Raw genomic sequence first — 12,930 nt, forward strand, 5'->3', positions numbered from 1 at the left:
TCCTCGGCAACTGCTGTTCACTTCAACCTACCATTTGCTGCATTCGCCGCCCCTCTTCGGGCGAACCGTGGCGTCCAGGCCTTCTCGAAACCTGCATCAAGGCTCTGTCGGCCCATGTCGTCTCGTAATTTGGAATAGCTCATGGCCTCGTCGACGGCCAACGCACCGCCGCTGAGCTTTCGAAAAACCGGAACCTTGAGCATTGACTGCTTCCACCGCAAAGCCGTAGACTGGACTGGACCCCTGACCTCTGCTCTTAGGACCTGGGTTGCATCTGTCAGGCTTGCTGCGTCGAAAGCCTGGTCATGGAGCGCTAGAGCGATGATGGTGCTGACGGCACAGAAGATGAACCTTCTTGCAGGCGTAAAGAAAAAGACAGTCCTGCTCATAGTCAGCATAAAAAAGCACCAAAAGGGGTTAGAGCCGCGGCGCTACGCATACTCACGGCCTTGGCTTATTGTCAGCCCCTTTGTGGTGGATGAACTTGACGGCCATCGCCGGTACGGCTCGTCCCGTCACTGGATGGCGAACAATCATCATGAGTATGTCCTCATAGCACAAGGCTTTCGGACGCCCCCGCCCAACTGTTTCTTGTATCAACAGTCGGTCGAGGAGAAGGGAGTCTTTGTCTTGTGGTGGTTGGTCATCATAGTCCACGTTCTCTGCGTCTTTGCCACACTCATGATCAAGGGACTTGACGCCTTGGAGCTTGAAAATCTCGTCCGTGCATCCGTCTTTGGGTTTTTTCCTTTCGGCATGCACAACCTCGGCAGGTCGCGCGCCAGTGTAGCAGAGGAGCTGGTAGCAACCAGCCAGCTGAGTGCGCTGCCGTTCTGACGGGAAGATACCCGTATCATACGCAATGTTGAATGTCAAGATGGCCAGCAGGTTATCGGCTCCGAGGACTGGCTTCCCGTTGATGTTAGGTGCCCGGTATCCGAAGCGGGGAATCAGGATCGTGTGGTGGAACTAGCCCAGCCCAAGTCAGCATCATTGTGGAACTGTCGACTGCCGCAATTGGTAGATACCTTGTAGAGCTCTTTCGCATCATTCCTGTCCATGTAGCGACCGGCGACGGTGGTGTATAGCTGCTGAAACTGCCGGATATATACCTGCGTCGTACCCCATGATTTGATTTTCCCTATCGACCACTCGCTGATCCGGAGAAAGAAGCTCATCATTGTCTCGCGAGTTACGTTTTCCAAGGCCGCTTGCCATTCACCGAGCTTCTGCTCTTGACAGTAACTGTTGTAATAGAGTTCAGTCAATGAGAAAACAAGCCTGGGATTCTCGCAGCGAACCGTTTCCATTTCCTGCATACGACCGCAATATTGATCTCGGTTTCGTCTGCATATCTCGGCTTGATGAAGTTGACGCTCTTAAGCTGCTTGCGTAGGTTGGCATGCTCCTCAGCCGAGAACGGCTTCGGCTGGTTCGCGATCCGCCGTTGTGTTTCTTGGTCGGTAAACCGCTTCAAAAAGTCTACGGTTGCTTTTGTTTGTTGAGGGCGACAATCGGGGAGCATTGGCCGGGCCATGGCTGGGAGATGGTCGCTCGTCGCAGCGGCAGAAGAGAGGTCGTGAGAGTGTGCTGAGGCGAAAGAAGACGACAGAAGACGGCAGGCACGATGCCGCTCTTTATGTCGGGCGGCGCCATTTCGTCAAGCAGAACCTCAGCAGCCTGAGCAGCCAGAAACCGCTCCAACGGATGCCAGAAAGCGAGGGAGTTGGCAACAGCAAACCGGTGCTGGCATGACCAACGGGCAGGGTAGAAGGACATGGTAGGCGCTTGGACCAAAATAGCAGTGTGGGGCGCACTGCCATGACCAGGTTGCAGGCGTTGGAGGCAGCAGGACGAAGTATTTAATACCTGGCAGTGTCCGCCCATCGCTCAGTTCCCTCTCGCTGCTTGTGCCGCGTAAAACGGCGGCACTTCCCACCGGATTGGGCGGCCCTAGCAGCGACTTCTCGCTTTTAGGTGTAAAATAAATAAGGCTTTAATAATTAATTATAATTCTATTAAATAAGTTTTTAATAAAAATAATAAAAAGCGATCGTTAGATCTAATATAAAAATTAATTATTAAAAAAACTATAAAAGTCTATCTTTAAGCCTAGCTCGGGCTATTTTATATATAAATCTTAATCGTAAATATATCCTTTATAATATTTTATTTATTATTATCTAATTATTTATTAAGCAGTCGTTCGTCCTATATTTTTATAATCGCTTATTTTATTTATTTATAAGCGTTTATTTTTTATTTTATTATATAATCGTAGTTATATAATTTATTTATAATTCTTTTATTTTAAAAGAGGCCGTTTAAGTTCTTATTATTATATATATAATATAGTAGCCGCCGTAGGTCCTGTAGGGCAGGGCCCTAGTTTAGCAATACGTATTAAGTCGTAACAATAAAATAAAATTAAAAATATACTTTTAAATATCGATATTAAAAATACTTCTATAACTTCTTATATTATATTTAAAATATTATTTTAAAAACGAAGATAAGGGTTTATATTATATATAACCTCGCAAATAAGCCGTTAAAAAAGTAACTTCCTTAATAATAAATTAATATTTTTTTATTAAATTTTAATCTCTTTTAAAGCTACGGCTATATATATATTAAAATTAAATTCTTATTAAAATATAAATAATTTATTTATTTCTTAGTCTATATCTTCTTTTTCTTTTTAATTTATTAACTATTATAATTTTCTTAAATATAGTTTTCTTTTTAAAAAGAGTAGCTTTTTTTAATAAAAAAGATTTTATAAATATTTTCTAAATAATATACTGTAATTTATTTTATAACTCTTTTCCTTTCCTAATCCGAATAATAGTTTTTATTATTTTAACTTCTAGCCTAAGTTAATATATTTTAATAATACGCTTTTTTATTAAGTAAAAGTCTATATCTTTTAGCTTATATTAGCTAATATTAAAATCATTCGATTAATAAGAGCTTAAATTAAGCGATATTAATCGCTTTATACCCCGATTTAGTATTTTTAATACTTTAATAAGAGGCGAATTCTATTTGTTTTATTATAATAAAAGTAGTAAATACCCTAAGGATATAATAAATTCTTTTTAAAATAAAGATAATAGCTTTCGAAATAGCGTTAATAGTTTTCGTAGCTAAGAAATAATATTTAATTTAAATAGAAGTTATGGATTAATATTATTTAAAATAATATTTAGTTAATTAATTTAAAATAAATATTCTCTATTTATTTATAATGACTTTAATATAAGAGGTTCTATTCCCGCTTATAGTAGGGATTTTAACCCCTTTAGCCTATTAATTATTATTAATATTTTTATATAGTTTAAAAGGAAAAGGATATTCTATACGTAAGGAAGAAAAAATAAGCTTAAAATCCCTAGTATATTAAAATAAAGTGATTAAATAAGGACGATTACCGAAGGTCTTAATACCTTACTTTATTAAATTTTAATAATTATTTATTATAATTATACCTAATTTATATTTATATTTTTTAAATCCTTTTATATAAAATAACTTTTATTATTTATAGCAGCCTTATAGAATAATTTTTAAGATCCCCCGACCGAACTTTTAAATTTAAGTTATATTTCCCTTCTTAAAAATTTAAAATATTAATATAGTATTATATATTTTAAACTAAACTCCTTATTTAAGGGCTAATAAGCCTAAATAAGTTATTACTAAACATATATTTATAATAATATTTATAGCCCTTAAAGAAAAAAAGACTATAATATAAAAGTATTATTTATTTAGAAAATATAATAATTTAAATCTCGACGTTCTTTTATTTAAATTAAATTTTAATAAAAAGCCCGTCGAGATAATAAAAATCCTATTATTATTTATACGTTTTATTATTATTACCTTATTTATCTAAGGCCCGGAACCTAAAAAACGTTATTTATAAAAGATTATTATTTTAAAAAGTCTTATTTTAAAAAAGTAGTTATATATACTAATAATAATCGATAATATATTTACTTTAGCTCGCAATCCGAGCATTTTTAAAATATATATAATTACTCTATATAATAATATTATATAATAATCTAATATAATGACCCTGTATAATAATCTTATATAATAATTTTATATAATTACTCTATATAATAATATTATATAATAATCTAATATAATAACCCTGTATAATAATCTTATATAATAATTTTATATAATAACCTTATATAATAATTAAATTTATTAAATTTTTTTTTAATTTTAATTAGATTATATTTAAACGCTTAATAAAAAAAAGAATATAAATAACGCTATTATATTTTATTATAAAAACTAATCTCTTTTTTAATATAATAAAAAAAAGCTTTTTTTAAACGTTTTATAAGCGGTTAAACCTTTTTTTTATTCTCTCGTCCCCACTTATTATATTTAATTAAATTTAAAAAAAAAGCTATTCGGATTTATATAACTATACTTATTATAATATTAAAAAACTTAAAAGTTTTTTTTATAATTAATATTTAAACTATACTAAGCTCGAAATATTTTTTATTAAGTATTATATATTATTTTATTAATTTAAATTAAAATCGACGAATTATCTTTTTAAAAACCCTAAACGTCCTTAAATAATATATATAAAACTAAATATTTAACGAAATTATTTCGATATTTTAAAACCTTAACTTCTTAAATCTACTCCGATTTAAAATAATTATTATAAATAACGTATTTAACTTTAAATTAAAAAACTTTATAAAATATTATATTAAAAAGTTTTATATCCCTTTTTTAAAAATAAAATATATCCGCTATTTAATTTATATTTTTAATTTCGTTATAAAAGCACTTTATATATAATTAAAAATTAAGCCTACGGCTAAGATATATTAAATTAATTAATAAAATAAAAAATTAATAAATTTTTTAAATAAAAACTTTTAAAATCTCGATACGTCCGATTTTAAAAAAGAAAATAATAATCTTAATACTTTTTTAAATCCTATTAAAATATTTAAAAAAGAGTTAATAACCTTTTAATATTCTATAATTGAAATAACTATTTTAAAAGTATTTTATTTTCTAAAATATATTTTTATAAATTTATTATTAATATAAAATTAAATTCGATATTTTATATTTAAAATAAAATATAATTTAAAATATACTTCCGACTTTTTTTAATTATAAAAAAATACCAAGTTAAAAAAAGCCTTTTATTAATTAAATTTTAATATTTATATATATTAAAACTCGATTATATTAATATATATATATATATATATAAACTCCGTAAATACGTTAATTTATATCTCGTTATTTATTTAATAAATAATATATATTTAAAAATATTTAATATTAAATAGGAATAATTAATAATTATTTTAAACGTTTTTAAGATCTTTTTATTTTTTATTAATATCCTAAGCCGAGATATATTCATTAATATCTCTTTTATTATAAATCTTTTAAAATTAGTACGGTAATACCTTATACGATATATAAATATTCTTATAAAAAAAAAATTCTAAAAACTCGTCTTAACTAGATCTATTAAATAAAGTTATTATATAAGCTTTTTAAAAACTTTAAAAATATAAAGATTTTTAAAATATTAATCATAAGATTTATATTATAGCCCTCTTTTTTACCTCTTTAAATAAAGGAGTTAATAAATCCGATAATCCTCGTTTTATAAAGCTTAATAATTACGGTAATATTATATTTAAAAATATATATAATACGTTTAAAAGACTATATGTTAATAATTATTACCTTATTATTAAATAAAACGATATAATACGATTTTAAATTAGCCGTTTAATTTATAGTATTATAACTTAAGTATTTATAAACCTTAAAAAACCGGTACGTATTTTTTCTCTTAATTAATTTACGTAATAATCGATATAATAATCGATATAATAATCGATATAATAATCGATATAATAATCGATATAATAATCGATATAATAATCGATATAATAATCGATATAATAATCGATATAATAATCGATATAATAATTTAATTATAATATTAATATCCTTTTTAGACCTTTAGTATTAACTAATCTATAAATCGTATTATTAATAGCTTTATAAAAAAGCGTAAGCTTATAATTTTAATTATCGATATATCTATTTCTAATTTATAATTCGTATTAAAAAAACTTTATATAGAAATTATATTTAGGTTTTAGCGGCGATTATAACGTCGTTTATTATATAAAAGCTTTTATAATATAGTATGGGATTATTTTTATATTATATTTATTTTTATTTTTTTAGAACGAATTTTTAGTTATAGCCGATATATTTACTATTACTCTCGTTATAATATAATTATATAAACAATTAAAGCTTAATTTATTTTTATTATTAAATAATATTAATGGGATTAGTTAATATTTAATATATTAAAACCTATAATACTTAAAAAATATTAACTATTAAAAGTTATTTAAAAACGAAGCAAGACTATTTTTTATAATTTAAATTACTTAACGTTTATTATTATAAAAAAAGTTAAAATAGTTAAAATAATAATAAAAATAGAGTTAAAATATATAATTACGGTTTTAAAATTTAATAAAATACCTAGTAATTCTTAATAATCTAAATATTTATTAATATTAATATTTAAAATATTTCGTTATACGTTATTACTTTTATTTAGTTTTTTATTAATTATTAATATTTAAAATTAAATACAATTATAATATTTATTTAAACCTTTTTTAAATACGTTTAATAAAAAAAAGAATAATTTAAAATTATTTATAAAACGGTTACGGAACCGGTATTAAATTTAAATTTAATTTATAAATATAATTTTAAAATAGTTTTATTAATTTTAAAAATTAAAATTATAATTTTAATTTTTTATTTTAAATTTTAAAAAGTTTATTTATACTTAAATACTTATATTTAAAATCTTTAGTTCTCTATTTAAGTATACCTTAAATCCCTATCCCTAAAACTCAGTTAAGTCCCTATACCCTATACGATACCCACGACCTATATAGGGACCTATTGATCCCCATAGGTAAAATGGGTGCATACCTAAATGGGTACCCATGGGGATTTTTAAGCCTAAACCCATTTCCCCGAGGAGGCAGCTGATGAGACACTACGAGAGAAATATCCTACCTGCCGGCGCCCGGAGCTCGAGTAGACGTGGAAAAGGGCTTTGGTGAAGCCTGCCTGGGAGCGTGCGCCGCTGCCTGCTTTCCCATAGGGGTTCACGCCGTCGAGGTTGCCCAGTTGGCGGGTTAGGGCGATGTGAGCTTCGTTGGCCAGGCAGCTTTTGCGGAATACGACTACCCAGACCTATTATGAAATTTGGTAGGAGAGGCACCTAAAGTTCAGGAAGGGCTTCCCAAGCTCACTTTGTTGACGAGATCTTCTATCGATTGAGCGGGGCGCCTTATTCGACTGAGACAGAATGAAGTGGGAAATAGTGTACTTCGATACCGAAGCCGGTGCCGAGCTCCGTGGTACAAAGACCGGTGGTCGTCATTGTATTCGTCGTTCTGATGGTAAGTGTTTGAGATTCTTCAGGGTGCGATGTCAGATGATGGTTGAAACCAGCCAAGTTGAGGGCACACGTGGGGGTACTTGTATAGAAATTCTCATCATGTGACATTCTTGGGAACGTCAAGGTGTTAGTCGAATGCCATCACTCTCTGGTCAATCTCTCGGCAAGGAGGCGGCAACAACTCCTATTTGGAGAAATAGAATTCATTACACCTACCACGAGCCTTTCGAATGGCACGGTCCGAGTACCCCACGAGGAAGTGTCAAGGAATGGTCATGCTCTATGACAATTATGGGATGGGATCTTGATAGAATAAGATCACCTTGTCTTAGTGAAGCCAGGCAAAGTCTGACACGCACCATTGGTAATATTGGAGAGTGTGCTTCTATTACTAGCGCCTAATTACGATTTTAAACAATAAGACAACTCTAAAGTTGCCAGGGTATAGCATTATGACTCCTCTTCAATGACGTCGTGTCCTCTCCCATGAAACCCAAGTTGGTGTGCAAAACATCTGAGGCAGTGTTCAACCGCAGCAAACGGTGGCCTCGCGGGCAGCAGAGGTGGGCTCATCGTAGAGGGTCTCCCACTGGAATAGGAAGGCGCCAATGTAGGAGCCGATGAAGATGCAGATGATGAGGTAGCCGTTGTAGTACATGGCAAGCCTGAAGAAGTTATTAGCGCAATTCTCTCGGACGGTAGCAAAGTAGACTTGCAGCATGACGAAGTAGGCGACGGCGAACTGGCACATGTGGATGAGGGCTCGGACGGCCTGCTGCAGGACGTTGGGGCGGAAGGGCGGGACGACGTGGGCGGCGATGGCGGCGGCGGAGCCGGAGGGGCCTTTGGCGTGGTCGTCGGCGCTAGCGGAGCTTGGGGAGGCGGCACCGGCGCTGGCGTAGCGCTGTCTGTGGGCCTTGATGAGGTATCTGTCGTACTCCTTGACGGCGCGGCGGAGGGCCTCGAGGACCATGACCAGGAGGATGACGCCGATGCAAGAGCCCGCGAACATGCCGTTGGAGGTGATCTTCCCTGTTGTGGTGTTAGTGTTTGAGTATTGTGAGGACAGGCCGGGGGGTCTCAGTTCGTACATTGGCTGCTGATGAAGCAGCTGTCCTTGACGTTCCAGTTCCACAACATCTGAGAAGTTGGTTAGTTGATGCCGTTTTCACGCGAGTCAAGGTGGTGATGGCCGGCACGCACAGAGATTTTGCAGCCGGTACTGCTTCCCATGCCAGACATGGCGGCCTTGGTGCTCGTGGTAGCGGCCATGCTCATGGTGCCAGTAGCAGCCATGGCGGCGGTTGTGGTGGCCATTGACATGCCGTCCATTTTGTTGATTTATTCGTAGATGCTGCTGAAGACGATCCGTGGTATAGTAAGGTGGTAGTAGTGGTAGTAGTAGTAGCACCTAATACGAATGTCGTGATACTCACGAACAATGGTCGGTCGAGAGTAGCAGGGGCGGCCCGGAAGCTGTCGTGATAAAGCGAAGCTAGAGAAGAAAGGACGGAATAGAGTTTGAGCAATGGGGATATTTCTAGATATAATTATATACGGCCCCGGCCAGCAGGGTATTGAAAAGATCTTCTCATGTCTTTGCCGCCAAGGGAAGAACGACCTTTGCCAAGAGCCCCACTTTGAGCTAGATTTCCATGGGATGGAGAGGGAGATACAAGGATACAAGGACTGGGTTTGCGCTAGATTCCTTCCCGCGAGACAAACAAGGGTCCAAAATCAGATTCGGTGGGAGATGGGCAGAGGAAACACCACGGAAATCCAGAGTTGAGAATATGAGTCGTGAAGATGACAAGATGGTTGGTTGGTGGTCCGGGGTGGAGCGTGGCGGGTGGAGGGCACCGGTGTAAATGCAGCAACGAGGATGTGTCGATGATTTATCTGATGATGAGGTTCCACTCGACGAGGTCCTTTACTTCAACTCTAAGGCACGTACCAGGCGATGGACTTGGCATTGGATCTTTGCGGGGACATACGACTAAGGTACCAAAGAAAGAAAGACATTTGTTCTTCACGCTGGTAGCAATTATCGCAAGTACGGTGGGACCTGTGTTACATTAGGTAAGGTACGTATAGGAGGACATGGAAGTTGGAAGGAAGAAACCAACGACGGGAGGTGGCCGTTGGAGTGACCTGCCTTATCGTATGTTCAGGAAGGAGCATGTATGAAAGTCGCACGGGGAAAATGGGGGTAAAACTGCCTCTTTTCCTGCCTCTCCTGCTGCCAAGACAACGCTATCGCTTCCTGCCTCACGCATCCTCACGCGTCCTGAGAGTGTTTGAGCAAGTTTACGCCCAATTGCAGTTTACACAACCTGGTAGGACCCCGCTGTCTGATTCCTGCACGACACCTGCCCGAAGGCAATGCTCGATTCTCGATGTTCCGTCCCGTCTGTGTGGCTTCATTCTCACACTTACTCCCCGATTTCCTCTCACTTATCAAGCCATGTCTCACTCCCGCAGGCTTGACTCACCAGTTTTGGCCTCTTCGTACCTCCAGCAAAGTTGCAACAGGCAGGTCACATTCGGCTCACATTCGGCCACTGCATGGCAGATGCACCCCGAGGCTCAAAACACCACGCGAACCCACTCGGAGTCAGACAGAGGCACAGAGGCTAGAGCAACAAACCGATTCCAGAGATTTTCAGAGAGACCGTTGCAATAATGCTGCGGGTGAGCTGCGACTCATGGCTCTAGTCCTGTCCTCCGTCGGGCTGTTCATCACGAACGAGAAGGTCGCCATGCACGTCGCATATCCCGACGTCGGCTCGCGGGGTCTTTCCCCAGCTTCACACAGGAATGACGGTAACGCCTCTCGCCAGACTGTTAGCATGCCCGCTACCCGCCGTGTTTCGCAAGTACGACCGTCAGCTCTTCGAACCTGAGCGAGGCCAGTCACCGTTCTGCCAAATCCTGATTCTTTGCATTGCAGAATCAGACAGAATCAGACTGTCCTTTGGAACAGGTCGCCAAGATTCACTGGAAAGCCGCAAGTTTGCGACAGTTGCTCCCAGAACCTCTCGGCTGATGTGATGCGATGCGGTGGAATTGGCCAAGGAAAACGGTTGACGCCTCCGACCTGCCGTGCGCTATTTTGAGAACATTCGCGAAAGAATTTCGATTCCAGAGTCCCGATTCCAGACGACGATGCATTGCCTCAAGCGTTGCTCCGTCACCTGGGCTGGCTGGTGGCCAAGGTAAGAAAGCTGTGGCCTGCGGGAAACCCAGCCAATCCAACCAGGGTTCAACAGCGGTTGCAAAGAGCCAAAAAAGAGCCCCAAAACGACTTTGTCGCCTATTGGGCCAGAGGACGAGGGATCCGCCACTCCGGCGTGGTGCGCCTGCTTCTGCAATATCGGGCTGCCGTTGGGGTTGCGTCGCATTGCAGCTCGCCTCGCCTCTCTAAATTGCTCGCTACAGCCCGCTGGCTGCTTTGCTAGCCGCTTGATCACCGACCACATCGTGTTCGTTTCTTGGCCTGCTGCTTTCACTGCATGTCTCTGTCTGGATTTCCATGAAAAGAATATCGGTGAAGAGATCAGAGCTAGGACCGCAGAGCCGAGGCCGGGGAGATGAAGCCAACAAGGAAGCCTACTGCAACAGCAGCTTTAGCGTCAAGCTGGCAATCTCGCGCTACTTTAGCTTCTCTCTTCTACGACTTACAAGTATCTCTCCAGACTGCGGCTGCCATGCGTCGATTCCCGCCGTCGATCTAACGGCTTGCTGCCGACGCGTGACGTTGTCGCTCAACGCGTCCCTGTTCAACTTTATCCGCGGCACACTTGGACCTGGGCCCTGGCATCAATGTGGGCAAGGGATTTCAGCGGGGATATAATAGTAATTAAACCATCAGAGCTGGCCCTTTTCTGCCCGCCATCAGCTTTCTCTTACAAGTGCAGATACATGGGCCCAAAACTTTATCCAAACGCCAAACCGTTATCCCAAAAAAAGAACCCCGCGAAAACCGGCGGTCATCCGAGAGAATTTCAATCACAACTCAGCCTTGGCTTTGTCCTCCGTCTTGGATTCCAACGCATACAGTTCCCTCGGCTGTCCAGCCGCGTCGCAGCTGGCAAACTTCCACCATCCCCAGTGCCAAGCACCCGCGATATTGATCAATCCCCACTTGATCGGTGCCGGCATGGGCGGCCAATTCGCCCACAACCCGTCCTCCGTCGTCCTGTCCAGATTCAGCAGGAAAAACGGCACAACATCGGCCGTCCCTGCCTTGGTGACGGTGCTCTTGCCCCACGTCTTGAACGTCAGACTCGCGTTGGCCGCCTCCGGTGTCCCCGCCTTGGGCGCGTTCGGGTGCTCGGCCATGCCGGCGATGGTGCTGATCTCGCTGTGGAAGTGGTTCTCGAATGGCTCTTGGAAGCTCGTCATGATCTCGAGCAGCTTGGCGCTGGAGAAGTCGGATGGCGAGGACAAAGAGGTGAGGTACTTGTTGAACTCGGCGAGGCCGCCCAAGAAAGATTCTGGCCGTCTCTTGTCAGTTGACCGTCTCTGCTAGGCGTGGCAGATGCCGGGTACGTACCATGCTCCTTGTGCGTCTCAGCAAAGACATTCTTGTCGTCCAGGAGATCCTCGACCTTGGTGAAGAGCGACTCTTCCTCGTCATCGTGGTGCGACTTGACAAACTTGTACCAGGTCTGGGAGTATCCGATAAAGTCCGCCTTGTCCGCCTCCTGGATGTAGGGTGCCTGTTGGTAAATGGAGTTGTACCCTCGCAGGATCGAGTTGTGCAGCAGGGCCATGTGCGTTGAGCCCAGCGTGAAGAGATCGGTCTGTTGGAGGCTGTCAGTTCAAGCTTCTTGGTGTTGGGCCCGTTTCCCATTAATTGGGGCAGGCTCGTCATCCGGATCCGAGCTACGAACCTTCTTGGTCGCGTACTGCGGCGTGGTGATGAGCTTCATGGGCCCGTCGGCCCATGGCTTGGTTGTTTGTGGTGTCGTGGTCATCATGAATGGCGCTCTGGAAGCTAGCAAGCTGATGAGAATGCTTGGGATCACAAGCAGGAGATATCCGGCCATGTTGAGAAGAGGTCGGCGGGGGCCTGGCGAGAGCGAATGGCGCAGCTGATATAAGGTGCAGGGTGGAAAGTGGTACGATTCGCCGTGGTGCCTTGCCGCCCGTTGAGGGAATCGAGGGTCGGGGTTGCGTGACCGAGACAACAGCGGCAGCGCAACGCAGCTTTGTATTGGGTGTTTCTCCTCGGGGGCAAGGAAAGGCAAGCTTGTCCAATGTTCCGAACTTGTCTGGAGCTTCCGCGTCCTCGGCGTGGGGTGAAGGAAGAAAGAGAGGTTGGCTGATTAAAAGCCACCTCGCCATTGGCCCGTGCTGGGGGATCGCTGGGGTGATGTGCAGGGAGCGCTGGCGCGGTTTCACCTGGG

General features: G+C 39.7%; 3 protein-coding genes across 3 annotated transcripts; all 3 read right to left on the reverse strand.

Annotated features, from left to right (window-relative positions):
- Positions 1 to 17: 17 nt before the first annotated feature.
- On the reverse strand, positions 18 to 1,537 carry CORC01_13731 (FluG domain-containing protein; the record flags this gene model as incomplete). The annotated part of the gene is made up of 4 exons (XM_022625347.1): positions 18 to 381; positions 446 to 969; positions 1,029 to 1,245; positions 1,302 to 1,537. 4 exons carry the CDS (start codon positions 1,535 to 1,537, stop codon positions 18 to 20), a joined length of 1,341 nt encoding a protein of 446 aa, XP_022468128.1.
- A 6,508-nt stretch (positions 1,538 to 8,045) lies between these two features.
- Positions 8,046 to 8,851, reverse strand: CORC01_13732 (ctr copper transporter; the record flags this gene model as incomplete). Its single annotated transcript, XM_022625348.1, has 3 exons — positions 8,046 to 8,551; positions 8,611 to 8,659; positions 8,723 to 8,851. The coding sequence occupies 3 exons, from the start codon at positions 8,849 to 8,851 to the stop codon at positions 8,046 to 8,048; spliced, it is 684 nt and encodes a 227-aa protein (XP_022468129.1).
- A 2,676-nt stretch (positions 8,852 to 11,527) lies between these two features.
- On the reverse strand, positions 11,528 to 12,570 carry CORC01_13733 (uncharacterized protein; the record flags this gene model as incomplete). Its single annotated transcript, XM_022625349.1, has 3 exons — positions 11,528 to 12,015; positions 12,075 to 12,324; positions 12,415 to 12,570. The coding sequence occupies 3 exons, from the start codon at positions 12,568 to 12,570 to the stop codon at positions 11,528 to 11,530; spliced, it is 894 nt and encodes a 297-aa protein (XP_022468130.1).
- Between the last annotated feature and the right edge of the window lie 360 nt (positions 12,571 to 12,930).

The sequence above is a fragment of the Colletotrichum orchidophilum genome (genome assembly GCF_001831195.1).
Source record: "Colletotrichum orchidophilum strain IMI 309357 chromosome Unknown Scaffold_210.1, whole genome shotgun sequence".
In the NCBI taxonomy this organism is placed as follows: Eukaryota; Fungi; Ascomycota; class Sordariomycetes; order Glomerellales; family Glomerellaceae; genus Colletotrichum; species Colletotrichum orchidophilum.